The 16,729-nt window shown below is 33.6% G+C and overlaps 3 protein-coding genes and 1 pseudogene across 4 annotated transcripts; 1 reads left to right on the top strand and 3 right to left on the bottom strand.

Moving 5' to 3' along the window:
• Positions 1–1,079: 1,079 nt before the first annotated feature.
• On the bottom strand, positions 1,080–3,548 carry LOC140956558 (DNA-directed RNA polymerase II subunit RPB7). 2 transcript variants are annotated; one of them, XM_073413341.1, is made up of 7 exons: positions 3,451–3,515; positions 3,282–3,420; positions 2,943–3,108; positions 2,810–2,860; positions 2,229–2,294; positions 2,029–2,097; positions 1,080–1,424 (listed from the first exon to the last, which is right to left on the bottom strand). In XM_073413341.1, exons 2-7 carry the CDS (start codon positions 3,395–3,397, stop codon positions 1,359–1,361), a joined length of 534 nt encoding a protein of 177 aa, XP_073269442.1. In that variant the 5' UTR covers positions 3,398–3,420; positions 3,451–3,515; the 3' UTR covers positions 1,080–1,358. The 2 variants fall into 2 exon arrangements, with proteins under 2 accessions (XP_073269442.1, XP_073269441.1); XM_073413340.1 differs by having other exon boundaries at positions 3,282–3,548.
• A 1,902-nt stretch (positions 3,549–5,450) lies between these two features.
• On the bottom strand, positions 5,451–9,174 carry LOC140956807 (uncharacterized; annotated as a pseudogene).
• A 2,381-nt stretch (positions 9,175–11,555) lies between these two features.
• Positions 11,556–13,477, top strand: LOC140957877 (metal tolerance protein B-like). Its single transcript, XM_073415280.1, has 2 exons — positions 11,556–11,741; positions 12,326–13,477. Exon 2 carries the CDS (start codon positions 12,326–12,328, stop codon positions 13,448–13,450), a length of 1,125 nt encoding a protein of 374 aa, XP_073271381.1. The 5' UTR covers positions 11,556–11,741; the 3' UTR covers positions 13,451–13,477.
• A 473-nt stretch (positions 13,478–13,950) lies between these two features.
• On the bottom strand, positions 13,951–16,445 carry LOC140957341 (ras-related protein Rab11C). Its single transcript, XM_073414546.1, has 3 exons — positions 16,226–16,445; positions 15,845–16,066; positions 13,951–14,682 (listed from the first exon to the last, which is right to left on the bottom strand). Exons 2-3 carry the CDS (start codon positions 16,007–16,009, stop codon positions 14,194–14,196), a joined length of 654 nt encoding a protein of 217 aa, XP_073270647.1. The 5' UTR covers positions 16,010–16,066; positions 16,226–16,445; the 3' UTR covers positions 13,951–14,193.
• Between the last annotated feature and the right edge of the window lie 284 nt (positions 16,446–16,729).

The raw sequence follows: 16,729 nt of genomic DNA, 5'->3' as shown, positions 1-16,729 counted from the left end.
ATTCAGATTTAAGTTCGAAAATGTCTGTAGCATATTTTTTAGGGCTTAACTTTTGTGTGTGTATATAATATATACATACTCGAGTCAAGTTTTGACTGAACCACTTACAAATATTTTGACTCGCTTACACCTCTATTGTGTACGTTGATAATACAAATGTGTATAAATGCCAACACAGAAACTCCTATTAAATGATTTTATGAGTTTATTTTGCGTGACAAATATTTGATCCGACTCAACTAATGAAAAAATATTATTTTTATGTCAAAATTATATTTTTACTGAAAATATAGATTATGTTAACCTCTCTTATATACGAATATAAATATGTAATACAATCTGAAAAAAAAACATGTAACAATTGTTGCAATATTGAATCGAGGAAAGTTGGAAGTTCCTAGAATAGATACAAAGTTACTATAAATTATAAATAGAAATTTAACACTAGAAAGGAAGTTTTGTTATCAATATATAATGAAAATAAATAGTAGTTTTTACTTTTTACAGAACACGTGCATGCATCCACTTACATGTTATGATCAAAAATTAAATAATCACGAAATAAATTATAGACAATGCATGGCACTATTTTGGCATTGACTTATCCCCGAATGGTTGGTGATGGCTGAGAAAGACTGGTAGTTGAGATCATCCCTTCAATGAGTTGGCATTGGTATTTATATACCGGACATTTTTTTCATAAACTATCTAAATCGAAGCATAAACCACAATTTCAAGAATTGAATATCATGTTTACAAACCAGGAAAAATAGATATATAAAATCGGGTTACTTGCCCTAACACCCCTATGAAAAATCAAAAAAACACCCTAGATAAAATTAACAATATGTTAGATATCGTGTTTTTAAAAATCCAACATAAAACCCCCTATCAAAGAAGGTAAAATATACATGAATTTCTATGACATATGAGTATTGTTTTTTTTAAAAAAAAAAAATGTATTAGCCTATTAATATTTTTTAGGAATTTTATACTTTTTCACAAGGGTGGTTGGTGTGATTAGCGATATAAAATCCATTCAATTTACACCATGTATACTTGAAACTATTGCACGAGACTAAAAGTAAAGATAATTCATTAAAACCATTATGGTTTATGTTTACATATGATTTAGTTTGTTTTCCTTCAGACGGGACATAGAGAACATTATAGCTGCGAATCCAATGTTAAATTTTCGGTGTTAACTGAGTCTCATAATCTCACTTCTGCAGAAACTTCACACAGCACCCCAGCAATTAAACTGGTTTAAGTTTGATACTTCGATACATCCCATGGCTCCATAAATGTCAATTTTCCCACCAAATAATCCAATATGGTTGCGTTGGTTACCACATACCTTATGAGGTCGCGCCTGGATCGCTAATCACACCCAAAAAGTCATCTTTTATGGTGCCAATACAAAACTGCAAAAGAAGATCGTATTATAAAACTCAAGGTCATGGGATTGAACAAGATCTAATAATATGTGTTGTATTCAATATGACAAATAGTCTTTAAAATGAAGTAAACTAGACCCTGGAATAAATTACTCATCGCAACAGGATGCCACCTTCAACTCTTCAGTTCCACTAAATAGACTTCAGATACAGAGAAGTTATCTCCACCAGAAAATTTAAAGGAAAATAATCTGAAAAATGAAAAAATAGGCATAATTTTCTTATATATAGTTCCAGATGTTTCTCAACCACCCCGTTGAAAACCCACCTCTGTGAATTGCTTGATTCCCTAGTAAAAGAATTGGATCTATATTATAATAACCAAAAAAGAGTATTGTACTCCTATTTCATTGAAAAAGCACTCTTTGGATTTGGAATTCTGTGTGCTGAAATTATATAGTAAAGGGAGTAATCATGAGAAGCTCTTACTTCCACCCTAAAAATAAAGTAAATGATACTACTCATTGTGGGATCCTAAAATAGCAACACACTTTTGTTCTCACATTATATATTAAGCACAAGAGAGATATTGTATGACATGTTGCAACAAAAGGGCAGTAAGAGGACATACAATTTCTGTGGCATCAACCCGGGTTCCGATTATCTTCAGCCTAACTTCGCTGTCTTTCTGAATTTTGACCTGGCAATTATCAGATAATCAATTGCAAAAGAGAGTTTAAAAACTTTAAACAAGAACTGCACACTTGGAACATCAAAACATAGGATGGAAGCTCCAAAACATAGGATGGAAGCAATGGTGATAATACGTACAGAACCATCTGAAGTTGTGTAATTAGGCATGTCCCCAGATTGAAACTCCATATCATCTGGTATCAACTACATATAAAAAAATGAAGTGATAATCAAACCGTATGTTGATAGAAGATAAAAAAGACTTTCGAAGCAGACATTTAGAAGATTGTTTCATTCTGATTAAGGATTGATATTTTAATGTATTACTGAAGTTTCTTCATAACACGGAGATGAGTTTGGGATAGATTATCAAGACAAGTAAGGCCCCAAAGAAACAGAGGAGAAGATATCCCAATATATAGAAGAATAAAACAAAAGCCAAATAAAACAAAAGCCCATGTCAAAACAGAAGATAATTACCACACGTTACTACTAGTTATCACCATATGGAGTGAAGATTTGCAAGCAAAAGGGATGCCCGGAGAAAAAATAATCATAAAAGACTCCTACACGACCTCAAAACCTATGAAGACTATCTATACGAGTATACCACCAACCAGAACAGAGAGAGTTCCACCAATAATTGTCAAGAGACATGGTGGCAGCAGCAAAAATACCACGTAAATATTTCAAACACTAGAGGAAATTGAGAAACTCACATGATTGGACACGAAAATTTGTACGGGACCTGCTTCAGCAAAAAAACCCATCTGTAACAGTTCAAAATCTTCTTACTGATTACTTGACTTCAAAAATACAATGAGATATACAAGCCAAATAGAAAATTTTCACCTTATTAACCATTGTAACAACGGCTTCCACGATCTCTCCTTTAAAGGGTCGAAAAACAACACACTGATACTTTACAGGAAACGTGACAAATCCCGTTCCATCACGAATTAATCCCTTCCCTACACTTTCAATGCCAGTAATCGCCACAATGAACCCATGGCGACCGCTGACACGTATAAAATATCATCCACAACCGTGATTTAATAGAGAATCCCACTCAATTGAATATTTATAAATAAAAAATAAAAATAAAAAAAAGAAGAGTAACCGCGGCATCAATGAGAATACCGTCTGAAAGTTCAATTAGAAGGTTCAAGAATTCAATTGCGGATGAAAAACCTGCAAGTCCCTTCGACGTCCTTCATGAGCTTGGCCACGAGCTTATCCCGTAGGTCACGGCCGAAGTGGCGAGGATGCAGCTGCATGTTCCGCTCCAATACTATGTGAAAAAACATCTCTTTCGGTAGAACCCAATGGTAGATAGAGAATATGGACGGGGAACAAGCACTGTAGAATGCTCGTATCTTAGGGTTTGCGGTCTGTTGTTAATTGTGATAGGAGGGGGAATGAAGGGAAGGGGTCTGGACAAAATGACGACATTTCGACAAGATAATTATTTTGATTTGTTGTTTCATTATTTCAATTTTCAAAATTATTTTTAATAAATTGTAAAAGAAAATTTCCATATTTGAATATTATACTATGGGCACCTCAATTCTTGAGGTGTCGTACCCAAATTTACAGTATTACATATGAATATATATTTTTTAAGAATAACTAATCATGTGTTTATATTTGTGTAATTCTTATTTAATAATATAAATTTAAAAGCTATAATTATCATGAACATAGGATTTTTTTTATGTTTTTTTATATTCGTATTACGCTCAAACGAATATTATTTTAAGTTAACACTGTGTTTAAAAAAGTGAAAAATATGAAAAAAAATGTTTTATAAAAGTGAAAATAGTTAAGAAAAAGATTCAATAGGGGTTCAAATAGAAGAAGTTTAATAAGATATTGTAAATTAAATATAATGTATTGCTTTATTTTAAAATATAATGAAGGATCTACTCCATAAATATGTTATTACAAATTCGAAAATAGAATATACGTAATTTGGTATTGGTTGTAAGAGTGTTACATTTAATGATGTTGTTGGTGCTAATGAATATATGAATGTGGTAACTTTAACTTAAATATAAATTGTAATATGAGCCATTAAATAATAGATAAGAGCACAAAAAATTTTAGGGTAATTCAAAAATTTGAAAAAAAAAGTTAATGTAGAAAGGATTTCAATATGTTTAACTTTTTTTCTTTTTGAGAATTTAGTTGACGGATATATGAATTTTGGAACCTAGGGTTTTTTTATGACATATAAACATGCCAATTAATATTAATTCATAAGAGAACTGAATAAAAAATAACAATGATGGCTTAAAAAAGAAATTAAATTATATGAATAAAAATTGTTTGGAGTTCGTATTAATATAAAGTTTATAATATGTTTACTAAAAACATATATTGTTAAACATGTCTAAATAAACTGTAGAACTTCCATTTCTTGTCTCCTGTCTTTCTAAAAATATATTATTATCTATAAACGAAATTGCGAAATTATTGTCTCCCGTCGTTACTATTTGTTGTATGCAGTGTAAAGCCTCGAATTAATGCAATAGTCTGCAAATTAAATTAGCTAGTAAACCACACTTGATAAAAACATATGCGATAACTCTAGTTATGGAGCTTGCAGCCACTACCATTCATTGCACGTTGGGTAAACCTACATATTAACGCAGTAGTCTGTGAATCATGTTAGCTGGATAAACCATACTGGACAAACCTTGTGTGATAGGTTTGTTCGGTTTTTCCGATAAAGTGTTTGCAGTTCGAATCAAACTCATAATTATTGATCAAACGTTCACTTATTCCACCAACTCAAATATGATGATGATTGTAACATATTTGATAGTATAATAATTAGTCACATACTTACATATCTATTATATTTAATAATTTATATTTTTGTAAAAAAAATCCTCCGAGAAGAAACAAACTATTTACAAAATAAAGTCGAAACTACAACAGAGTTTGATAAATTTTCATTAACCTATCCTCTAATGATATTAATCGAGATACAATGAACTTGAAAAGCTTTCAGCGTAATCCCTTTAATTCGGCCATCCATTTATTTGACGTATCGACTTTCCTTGTAAATTAACAAAACATTTTTGTTTTACAACAATATAATATATATTAACTTCTTTGAAAAGAGAATCTCATCAAAATATAAAATTATTGTATTGATTTCATATTTTAACTTTCACGAATAATAGTTGTATCGGAATATATGTTTTGAGTATATGTATCTTAATAAATTTATGTTTTCATATGGACGAGTGCATTCACAGGCGGAAAAATATGAGGTTCAAAATGAATTGTGGCAAGAAAACTTCGAATGTGGCAATTTGGTAACTGAAGTAAAACAAAAAATGTAAATGCAAAATGAAGGGGATGAAGGCTGCTAGATTCAAACGGATCAGGACCCTTGACTTCGACGTTCTACAGTAAAATTTGTCAGAAAGGTATATTTATGAATACAGTAAACAAAATAAAGCAATGCTTTCCCAACTAAAAAATCATAACCTTTGTTCTCTTTATCGTCCCATCAACAAAACAGAACATAACAACCACAAAGCCGTGCATCACACATCTTCTGCAAGAAATATAGGGTGCCACTGGATAACCCGAAAGAAGAACCAGACATACGCGCTTCATCATCTAAAGAGTTGGGCCAGATGACAAAAGCCTACAGTTAAACATGAAGGATTGCAACTTATAGGGGAGATGATCCATAAAAGACTACTTCGGCTGGGCCGGTCATGTAGACGTGGGTGTCATCTTCTCGCCACTCGATATCCAATGGTCCTCCGAGAAAATCAACCCGACAACTCTGTTTAGTTGAAAACAAAAATGAGGAGCATGAGAAATAAACATGTTGCAAGTGGCAAGAACACTAAACGTCGTCGCCACCGAGTGTTCATTCTTAAAGGAACTGAAACTAAAAAAATACCTTGATCGTTTCTGTACTGAAAGTGACACGATGAGGATTTCCCATGCTAACACAAGTAACATTCAAGCTTACCCCATCTACATCCAATCTTTCTTTTACAACAGACTGATTTTCATTCGGAGGTAATTTGGCAGGAACCTCTTATGCCTTCAGAATTGGCTCCCCCATATCAACTCTTACCTGAATTTTTTTAATAAATGCTGAATAAATTAGTTAAAGTAACTGTACCCACATAATCTATTCATTGGTCAATTAAACCTTAAGGTTTTGCAAGTAAAAATTTAACTTTTCTATACTATTTATAACCCACCAAAACTCAAATATCAGAATGTGAGGTATAAAATTCAAAAACGTACCTTTCCATCTTCTTGAATTTCAGGAACAATTAAACCAGCACCAGTATGCACAATGAAGCTACAAGACCAAACAATAAATTCATTTACATTTTCCTTCCAAATCCAAGCGCACAAGGTTTTGGTTAGAAAGTGGATAGAAACAATAAGGGTATGGCCTATGATAACTACTAAAATCACAAGTATGCAGAGGTTAGATATAACAGGTGATTACAATTCTTTTAGATTAAGTAGGAGGAGGAAGATATGGGTTATCTACATATATTTATCCACAAAAATTTCAATACACTGCTTGGAATTTATGGATCCATTAAAAATAGCAATCTAATGATCAAGGTCAACTTAAAATTCACATAAATCACATGACGCCAGCATAATTTGAGGCAATAAATTAGAAGGAAAGGAAGTTTATGGGAAAATGTAAATTTCTTTTGACCAAAAAAATAAAGGGTTTTCAAACCTCTGCTTCCCATTTAGATTTTCAAGCTCTGCTATAAATCTGGCAAAACATCGAACTCCATTACCACACATCTGACAATAATACAAAAGGTTGCCAAATAAGCATTTTCTTTAACAAAGGTAATTATGCCAAATTATAGGAAAAGATAAAACAAAATGAATCGCTAAACACGTAGTTCCCTTAATGAACCAATGGAATCAGATATCCATCATATTTGCTTCATGAAAAGGAGTTAACAAGGAAAGTTGAACAAATGGACTCTTTTTTTATATTCCTCTGTCGTCGAGTGTTTAGCTAATAATAAAGTCCTCCATATGCCTTTCGTTCTTAGTTGGAGAGTTTTGATGCCCCGAATTTTATAGAATATCTCATCTTTTTTTACCATTATATGACTTCAAATGCACCTAGTATGGAAACACTTATATTGTTTCTAAAGCAGGTGTTAAGCAAAAGCACTTTTTTTAATGCCATTCGATCCAATACTTAGAGAAATAAATAATACCATCATGATTCTGTATACAATCAAAAGGAAGATGCTTGATTTGAACCTGAAGAGAAAAACCAAAGGAAGAATTCAATGTCATGAACAAGAATCAAAAGAGCAAGGATCCTAATGTAAAGAAGAGATAATGATCATCAATCAATGAATACATCAACCAACTAAACGTGCTGAAAAAATAACAGCAACATTAAGCCAAGTGAAGTGAGAAGTACAGCATACCATCTATCTCTGTATATTAAGCTCGTTGCTTCAGTCATCTCCTCCTGCAGAGCATTCCTTATGTATTTGTCAAAGATATCCTGCTTTCTCTTTTCCAGCACCATCCTTCCAATTTCCTTCTCATCTGGGAGTGGCACATGCGCAACAAATTCATTTTTCTTCTCTCTCTCCTCTCTCTCCTTCTCTTTCATCCTCTCTTCCTCCACCACATCCTCTTCCTCAAATAATATGTTGGACACATTACCCATGTCTGTCACCTCTCCACTCTTTACCGCCCTCCTTGCTTCTTTCTTCATCTTTTCCATCTCCATCCAATCCTCCAGAGCTGCAGCCCTCATTCTTTTCTCTGCTGGCCCTTCAAACTTCTCCAATATCCCATCCTCATCATCCCTATAACCATAATAGCTTGCATCTATCCTTTTATAAATATCATACCTGAGGATAATGTGCATGAGCTACATTAGCTCAAGTCCCATACAGAAATACAATAAAATAGCAAGGCGATTTCAGTAAGATAATTACACAACTTAGAAAACCCATCATGACTTTCGTAGTCCAAAAAAAATTACATCACAAGTTTCAGTCGTCAAGGATATGAATTTACACGTTAACGTAAATCAACAATCGAACAAGACAATTGTATAGAATCCAAGTTTCACATAAATCGGTTCCCATAATTTAACCATGCATCTAATTCAGAAACCTGTTATTTGTGCTGTGAAAAAGTATACTAAAGAAGTTAACTTGAGACAACCATCTCAGAAAATCTAAACATTTTATGCACCTTATAATCAAACTGTGTACCCAATTAATTTTTTAATAACGTGGCCAGCTCGAAAAAAAATCTCTTGGTTTCTAAATGTGCAAAACAAACAAAACCATAATCAAAACAGGAACAGACTATATTACTATCATAAACTCCAAACCTCGCCCCTAATCAACAAAATAAGAAAGAAAACACACAGTGCCTCAATTCTTCACTCAATCAGCAAACTTGAACAATAAAAATTACCGTGTACGCCTTTTCCGCAACTCAGGCGGCTTCTCAAACAATTCCTTGACACCGGACAACTTCTTAGCCGCCCCAAAATACCTATATCCTGGCCCACGTCCACTTGGATTCGGAACGCCCACGATGGTTCCATCTAAACCTGTCATCTTCACTGAATACCTCGCGTGAATAGCCCCCCCAAGCTCAACAATGCGCCTCTCCCAATGCGTTTTCTCTCTAATCAATTTATTGGTCTCGTCGTTCAAGTCTCTGAGCCGGTGCTCTCCGAGGCTTTCGTTCTAGATTTCAGCGACTTTTGGTCCGATCTGTCGCATGATTTACTGGCGCCACTTGTCGGGCTCCGCCAAATCTCGGCACTCGGACGTGAGGTAGGGGCGGCGCTCTTTGGGCTTCTTCTTTTAATCCTCTTTCATGGAAATCAAGCGGGTCAGCATCGATTGAGATTTCGCCTTGTTACAAGCCATGGCGGAACGATCGAATTATCAGTTAGTTCCCGTCCTCCGAGGTCGTGGGAGAAAACGCTCTTCTGCTCATCCTCTTTCATGGAAATGAAGCGGTCCAGCATCGATTGAGCTTTCTCCTTGTTACGAGCCATGGCGGAACGATCGAATTGTCAGTGAGTTCTCGTTCCCTGATGTCGTGTGAGAAAAAACTCATGCCACGTGTACGTTTTTGACCTACAACCGTGAGAAAACTGGTCAACTTAAACTTATTCACGCTTTCATATAAATAGATATAAAAAAATAAAAAAAAATGTTTTTTTAATCCAAAAATTATTACTTTTGTTTTTCTTTATTAAGTTGAATGATACATATGGAATTTCACGTTAAACTACTAAAACTAATATGTGTCTCTCTCTCTTGCACTATAAATTATTTTTGGATTATAAATTATTTTTGAATATGTCTCTTGTGAGACGGTATCTCAACTCTACCGATATTCACAATAAAAATTAATACTCTTAGCATAAAAAGTAATATTTTTTCATGGATGACTCAAATAAGAGATCCGTCTCACAAAATACGACCCGTGAGATCGTCTCACACAAATTTTTATCATTACTGTGGCAACAAACAATCTACGGAGTAAAAATTATTGGATCATTTTGTCCCGATTTTACTAAAGTGATTTTGACACTTTTTGAAAATTTCAACCCCTTGACTGAAGATTAAAGTGAAACTCGTACAAAAATTATTGATACTTGAATCGAAGAGAAATGTTGAACCCCTTCATCAACATCAGTTTGACATCAGAAGATCTCCAATTGTAAAAAGCATGAAAGGTGGAGAGAAGACATTGGAAGTGGGAGAAATGGGAAGGTGGGAAGTTAATTTGGTCTGAGAAGTTTTTAGCAGTTTTTTTCCTTATATATTTTAATATCGTTAAATCATACAAGTCTCTAACATTTTTATATAAGTTGACATATATATTGATGATATAATGATTCATATTTTACTATATCATAAAAAGAAAAATACTCCAATTACATATAAAGAGTGGGAAGTTGAGACAAATTGGGGATGTGTGAATAACATTTTAGCATTGTGTTTTGTTTTGAATGTAGAAGATGTGAGGACAAATTTGTAATTTTGAGGGTGACTTCACTGAATTAGTTAGCAAAAACCCCTCGTCTATAATAAATACTAGTTACTATGTACACGCGATGCGTGTGTGTACAATATTTTTTATTATTATTGATGGACTAAAGTGAAATTTGACAAATTATGGAGGGACTAAATTGATATTTGAATTGTTGAAATAAAAATAAAAGTGTGTGTTGAAATTAAAAAAACAAAAGTGTAATATTAATATCATATAAGGGTAAAATTGAAAAAAAAAAGTTGGTATCCTCTCTAAGTAGTTATTATCACGTCCTCACACTTAATATAATAGTATAGATAGTAAGATATAATTGATTGTAAAATTACACATACTAATATCATTTTAAATTAATTTATCTAGAGTAGATCTTTTGTGATACGGTCTCACAGATCTTTATTCGTGAGATGCATCAATCATGCTAATCTTTGACATAAAAGTATTAATTTTAATGTATGACTCAAATAAAATATATGTCTCACAAAATTGACTTGTGATATCGTTTCACATTAATTTTTGTATTTATATAGTCATTATGACATTTAACAAATCCTGCACCATTTCATGTTTAGCTAAACTTTACAATAATTAGAATATATTTCAATATAATATGTCATCATTTATCCATTCATCCCATCTCACGAACTAACGATTTCATAGTATATGAGATTTCTGAAACCAAGAGCAATTTGAATTAAAATTAATAAACCTATAACGAAATTTTATTCGTTTTAGCAATTAAGTGTTAATATAATTTTATTTTCTGAGACTATTAAGTTATAACTCATTAAAGTTAATCTTCATTTTACAGTAGAATCTCATGGTTACTCTCTAATTAACTTGGAGGTAGTGAGAAAAGGAAATTGTATTAGATAAATGAGTTTGAAATTAAGAGTTTCAAATCTATTAGATTGTCCGAGCAAATCCACGTGATAATGAATTTGAAATCTCAAATAGTTATTTTGAATCATTGCGATGGATTTCAAATTCATCCAACATTAAGTCATTTCAAGAACTAAACATTCTATATGAATAGAAAATAAATAAAAAAGAGAAGAAAAACTCATTATTTTAATTATAAAAATTATAAAATTGCACAAATGACATATAATATAATTATAATGTTTAAATTTAATACCGGGTGACAGGATGAATCCGTAAATTTTGTTAAGAGAAAGAAAGGAAAAAATATTGTCTACAATTGAAGAATCTACCCGATTATTTTGCTCTTAGACAACTTTTTCACTCCGTTAACATTCTTGATTTGGTTTCATTTTCAACAAATATAAAATTTTCTTGTTTAATTTAAATTTTTTATTATTAGATTTTTTTTTATATCAATTCACTTTTTTTTTTCTTTTTTGGTAATCCAACCGGGGTAAGAGGGAGTTTGTCCTGTCTGAAGCGTTTTGGTAAAAAATATTCGATTCTTTAAACATATTATTTACACAAAATCTCCTCAATATGTTAAATGCGATAATCTTGCCATCGACAAAGAAACGCATAAATGTGGTCTGCGTGTAAAAATATTTATGGGTTTTGCCTATTTTAATCTTCCTCTCATTCATCGGTTATCTGGTATGAGTTTCTCATCGCAAACTGGGATTAAATTTCTTCGTATATATTCTACGTCAAAATTCATGCCTCTTGATTCATTTAATCAATTGGTTGATCTAATGTGAGTTTCATTAGTAGTTTGACTGTTTTAACTTTCTTGGTTTTTTTTTTTCCATTTTAGCTGAAATATATACAATTTCTCGTGAAAAGTTTATCGACGTTTGGCCATGATATTCATGTGTTTGATTGTTACGATTATATGTACTTTTGAACATTTCGAGTTTATTGGCTTTTGGTTTCTGATGAAAAATTTGAAGATATATATGTTAGAGATTTTTCTCAAACTCATCTTTTTACGTATACATGAACATGATAAAACTATATGCGGAAATAAATCGAGTATTGCCTCCGGCCATTGAAAAATTTGAAGATATATATATGCGCGTCCTATGTTACAGATTTTTGTTGATCCAGCTGTTTAGATATAGGAGTTATTCCTCCTATTGTTTTCAGGAACATTCATTTAGCAATATGAAAATGGTAGCAAGAATTGCGGTCTTTGTCCATATATGCAATTCTCAAAAACCAACTTTTCCCCTTCGCAGATGGCATACGACTCGGCTGAACTGCACCAGATAGAAACCGATGTACCAGAACCCTTGGAACAATTCGACCAGAAAAAGCGATTTTCTTGCAGCTCAACATGTCCATTTTCGAACCAAGAATTTACCGAGTTCGATGCAGCACAACGATCAAAAACTACCGTTAAGCTTTGTGGGCTTACAATCTTGTACACAATAGTGATGATAATTGAGATTTTCGGCGGAATGAAAGCAAATAGCCTAGCAATCTTAACCGATGCGGCTCACTTGGTTTCTGACATAGCTGGATTCTCCATATCCATATTCACCGTATGGGTGTCTGGTTGGGAGGCAACCACACAACAATCCTTTGGGTACAGTCGTCTCGAAGTCTTAGGAGCCCTTATGTCCGTGCAGCTAATATGGCTTGTCTCTGCAACTCTGATATACGAAGCAATTAACAGGCTTCTCACCAAGAATACAACCGTAGACGGTACACTCATGTTTGCTGTTTCAGCATTGGGTTTTGTCCTTAACTTTATGATGGTTTTATGGCTTGGACATAGCCATTCGAGTCACGATTGCCATTCTCACCATTCCTGCAAAAACAAAGATCATAATCAAGAAATGGGGGAATCTTTCCCACGAAGAAACGGGGAAGAACGCATGAAACTTGTGCCGATGGATCCGGTTCAGAAGACTGAGAGGACTAACATGAACATTCAAGGGGCGTACTTGCATCTTGTGACCGACCTTATACAGTCTTTCGGGGTGATGATTGCTGGATCAATCATTTGGTTGAAACCCAAGTGGTTGGTGGTTGATCTGGTGTGCACTCTTGTTTTCTCTGTCGTTGCTTTGGGTACAACGTTGCCGATGCTGAAGAACATATTCGGTATACTGATGGAACGTGCACCCTGTGAGATCGATGCTGCTGCCCTTGCAAACGGACTAAAACATATTAGAGGAGTTTGTGATGTGCATGACCTTCATGTTTGGGCAATTACACCTGGGAAATATGTGTTGGCCTGTCATGTTAGAATTGAACCTGGGATATGTCAAAATGAAATCTTCGATACCATTAGAAGTTACTGTGAACGAACTTTTGGGATTCGTCATGTAACAGTTCAGATCGAACGAGAATTATAACATGAGAAGATTGCATGAAAATTTTGAAAATCAACCGGATTTCTTCGAATTTCTGAGCGATAGATTTTTTTTTATATAAAATATGAAGTAACTTGAGGAAGTATTTAATAAGATAAGAAAGATAATTATGAAATTAAATATTTTGATATCCTCTAAAATAGTTAATCTAGGTGTTTCAAACTCAATGATACTGTATAGAAGTATAGATAATGATTGCTTGTAAAAACTAAAAACTGCACAATCCCCCCACAGAAACGCCTACAAGTCAAATCCATGATTGTCGGTTCTATTTTACGATTTTTTTAACCCGATTTTATTTGATATTTCCAACCTACACTAATAAGCAAATAACTCGATTTTTTAAAAGAAGACAAATATCACAATGGAATTTTTAAGTCATATGGTCAACCATGTAATATAAAATAGTCAAGAAGACAAGTATCTAATGTTGTAATGAATTCCAACCGAAGGAATAATGGGAAAGTTAAAAGGCAAAAAGGTAGACCAAAATACAAGAAATTGTTGCTTCCAAACAAACATCACCAGTAGCAGTCATTTTGACAAAAATTAACAATAAAACTACCCTAAAACACTTAGACAACCAACACCACCTTTAAACTAATAGACTGAGAGTAAGTAAGAAAGTGTTACACCAAAATATATTGGAACAAAAAAATTAATGAAAACCGAAAAAGGGTTCGGGGCTATATGGATCCCCAAATCGTACCCAGATATGATATGATTCAAGTTGAACAACAGCCTCTTCTCACATTTCCAGAAGTATCGCTAACATTGATGGTGGTACCCTGACCAGGAACTGCTGCTGCTGCTGCGGCAGCTTCTTGTGCTGCTAATGCCTTCTTGCTAACGATATGATATATCTCGGTTAAAATAGTCTGAAATGCCTTCTCAATATTGAGTGCCTCCAGGGCTGATGTTTCAAGAAACGAGAGTTCTTCCTTCTCGGCAAAAGTTTGCCCATCTTGCTCTGCAACTGCTCTGAGATGGTTGAGATCAGATTTGTTTCCAGCCATCATGATAACAATGTTGGAATCCGCATGTTCTCTCAACTCCCGAAGCCATCTTTGAACATTGTCAAAAGTTTGCCTTTTCGTGATGTCATAAACAAGGAGTGCTCCAACGGCTCCTCTGTAGTAGGCGCTCGTGATGGCTCGATATCTTTCCTGGCCAGCAGTGTCCCAAATCTGGGCTTTGACCGTCTTTCCCTCTATCTGTATAGTATGTCATTAAGTATACTGGAGTTACTGAGAGAACCGATGGTGTTTCCAAACTCATCACCATCCACAACATGGATTATTAAAACAAAACAACAATTTATAGCAAAGGCGAAGAAATGGATAAGAGTCGTTAGACATGACTTCTATGCAGTCGACAAGATAAGACACATATTTTCAGAATCAGTGCTAAAGAAACTCAAGACAAGGTTATGAGATACAGATAGAAAACTCAGTGAAATGAAATTATTGAGCACAGTTTAAGTGAATGGAGTTAACCGATACTTCAATTTCAAACAAGCACAATGCAGACTTACATGATGATGTCACATGAATAAAAGGATAACTACGGTGATACCAGTACCCTTCTCCATTATAACACATAATTCAAAGACAAAACAACATTTGACCACGCATAACAAATTGCATCCAACATAAGATGATTCAAGTCAATAACTGAATCACAACATCTGAATTATGTTAACCATGTTTACAAAGTAATAAATACAAGGATACATCACATACAAATTCAAAATAGATCCATAATATTATACACAAATATACCAACCAGTATATCACAAACATTCAAAATAGACATTTATAAATAAATATATACAAAGATACCAACATAGATATCTGCAAGTATCAATATCTGGTAGACAAAGGCCAACTGAAATATAAAAGTACCAAAATCCAATGGCAATTCTAACCACATAACATGGTCGGGTTTTATATGCTTTCTCTAAACTTCTATGAACATAAAACCAAACCAAATTTAATTTAACAATACAAAAATCCGGGTTGTAATCCTTCCTCTAAAGTGAGATAAGGATCAGCATTTTCATGTCCCATATACATAAACTGCATACATGCCAAGTAATCTTAATTGCCCATATAACTAAAAGTCAAAACATACACAATTCAAAATAATCAGACAGAACACCTCAGCCCGACACTACATTTGGCCTCTTTTTCACATGGAATTGAACTGTCTAAGACAGACATCATATCCTAAGATCAAAACTTCATGAAGTGGCACAGAAACATTTCTTAAGTCACCAATCGTTCACCACGCTACACATATGATTGATTAATCACACAGTAATCAACAAACTAGCCAGAAAACGTAATACAAGTCAGATAAATAACAGTTACTGACCTGAAGAGTTCTGGTAGCAAATTCAACTCCTATGGTGGATTTGGACTCCAAACAAAACTCATTTCGTGTGAACCGAGAAAGAATATTTGATTTCCCGACTCCTGAATCCCCGATCAACACGATCTTGAATAGGTAATCGTACTCGTGATCCACTCTATTCGCCATCCAATTTTTTTCTCACTTTATTATCACGTGTATTACAATTTTCAACTCCCCTTACACCTTCATACACAAAACCCATGTCAAAAATCAGAAAAGAAATTCCTCGATCCAAAAATTTTCAGATCTACGCATTCAGATCCAAATATCAACCAAAACCCACCAAGAAATCACAACAATCCAGGCAAGCAAACATAAGATTGAACCAATAGCGCTACTTACCGCAGAGGAAAGATCTTGAGCGTTCAGATTAAAATAGAAAAGTAAACCGTGTCGCTACAAAGTTTGAAATGGGGACACACAATCGCACCACGACTTCCTAATAAATAAAAAAGATGGCAAATAAATGGTGATTTGATTTGATAAAAATGAGATCTTGGAGATAAAATTTATGGTGGTGTCAATCGTGACAGGTTGGGATTGTGGGAATGTTAGTGACCTCCCATGTATTACACTGTCTTATTCTCCAATTCAGTCACATGTATTCCTGCCTAAATTTTATTCAATCAAATTATTTTTTTAGTATTCTAAAAAAAAAAGATTTTTAGTAAAATTAGATTTTTTTATTTTATTTTTTAAATAAAATAAAATATATGAAATTCGATAAATAAAGAAATATATAATTTATATCTGGGAATTTTAATTTTAATTTTAATGTAAAAAGTATGTTGATGTGTACGGGTTGGTAGGCCGACGTTTGAGTTAGATAAAAGCCTAAAAGGAGAG

Source organism: Primulina huaijiensis, chromosome 14 (assembly GCF_012295235.1).
Source record: "Primulina huaijiensis isolate GDHJ02 chromosome 14, ASM1229523v2, whole genome shotgun sequence".
NCBI classification, from domain to species: domain Eukaryota; kingdom Viridiplantae; phylum Streptophyta; class Magnoliopsida; order Lamiales; family Gesneriaceae; genus Primulina; species Primulina huaijiensis.
This window is presented reverse-complemented; position numbering and strand designations above follow the sequence as displayed.

Excerpts from the sequence above, each read along its gene's own strand:
- LOC140956558 (XM_073413340.1), bottom strand. The coding sequence starts at position 3,397 with ATGTTTTTTCACATAGTATTGGAGCGGAACATGCAGCTGCATCCTCGC. Across the intron at positions 2,861-2,942 it reads TTGTTACAATGGTTAATAAG|ATGGGTTTTTTTGCTGAAGC; the intron begins GTGAAAATTTTC and ends GAACTGTTACAG. Across the intron at positions 2,295-2,809 it reads AAATTTTCGTGTCCAATCAT|TTGATACCAGATGATATGGA; the intron begins GTGAGTTTCTCA and ends TTTTATATGTAG.
- LOC140957877 (XM_073415280.1), top strand. The coding sequence starts at position 12,326 with ATGGCATACGACTCGGCTGAACTGCACCAGATAGAAACCGATGTACCA.
- LOC140957341 (XM_073414546.1), bottom strand. The coding sequence starts at position 16,009 with ATGGCGAATAGAGTGGATCACGAGTACGATTACCTATTCAAGATCGTG. Across the intron at positions 14,683-15,844 it reads TTGCTACCAGAACTCTTCAG|ATAGAGGGAAAGACGGTCAA; the intron begins GTCAGTAACTGT and ends CATACTATACAG.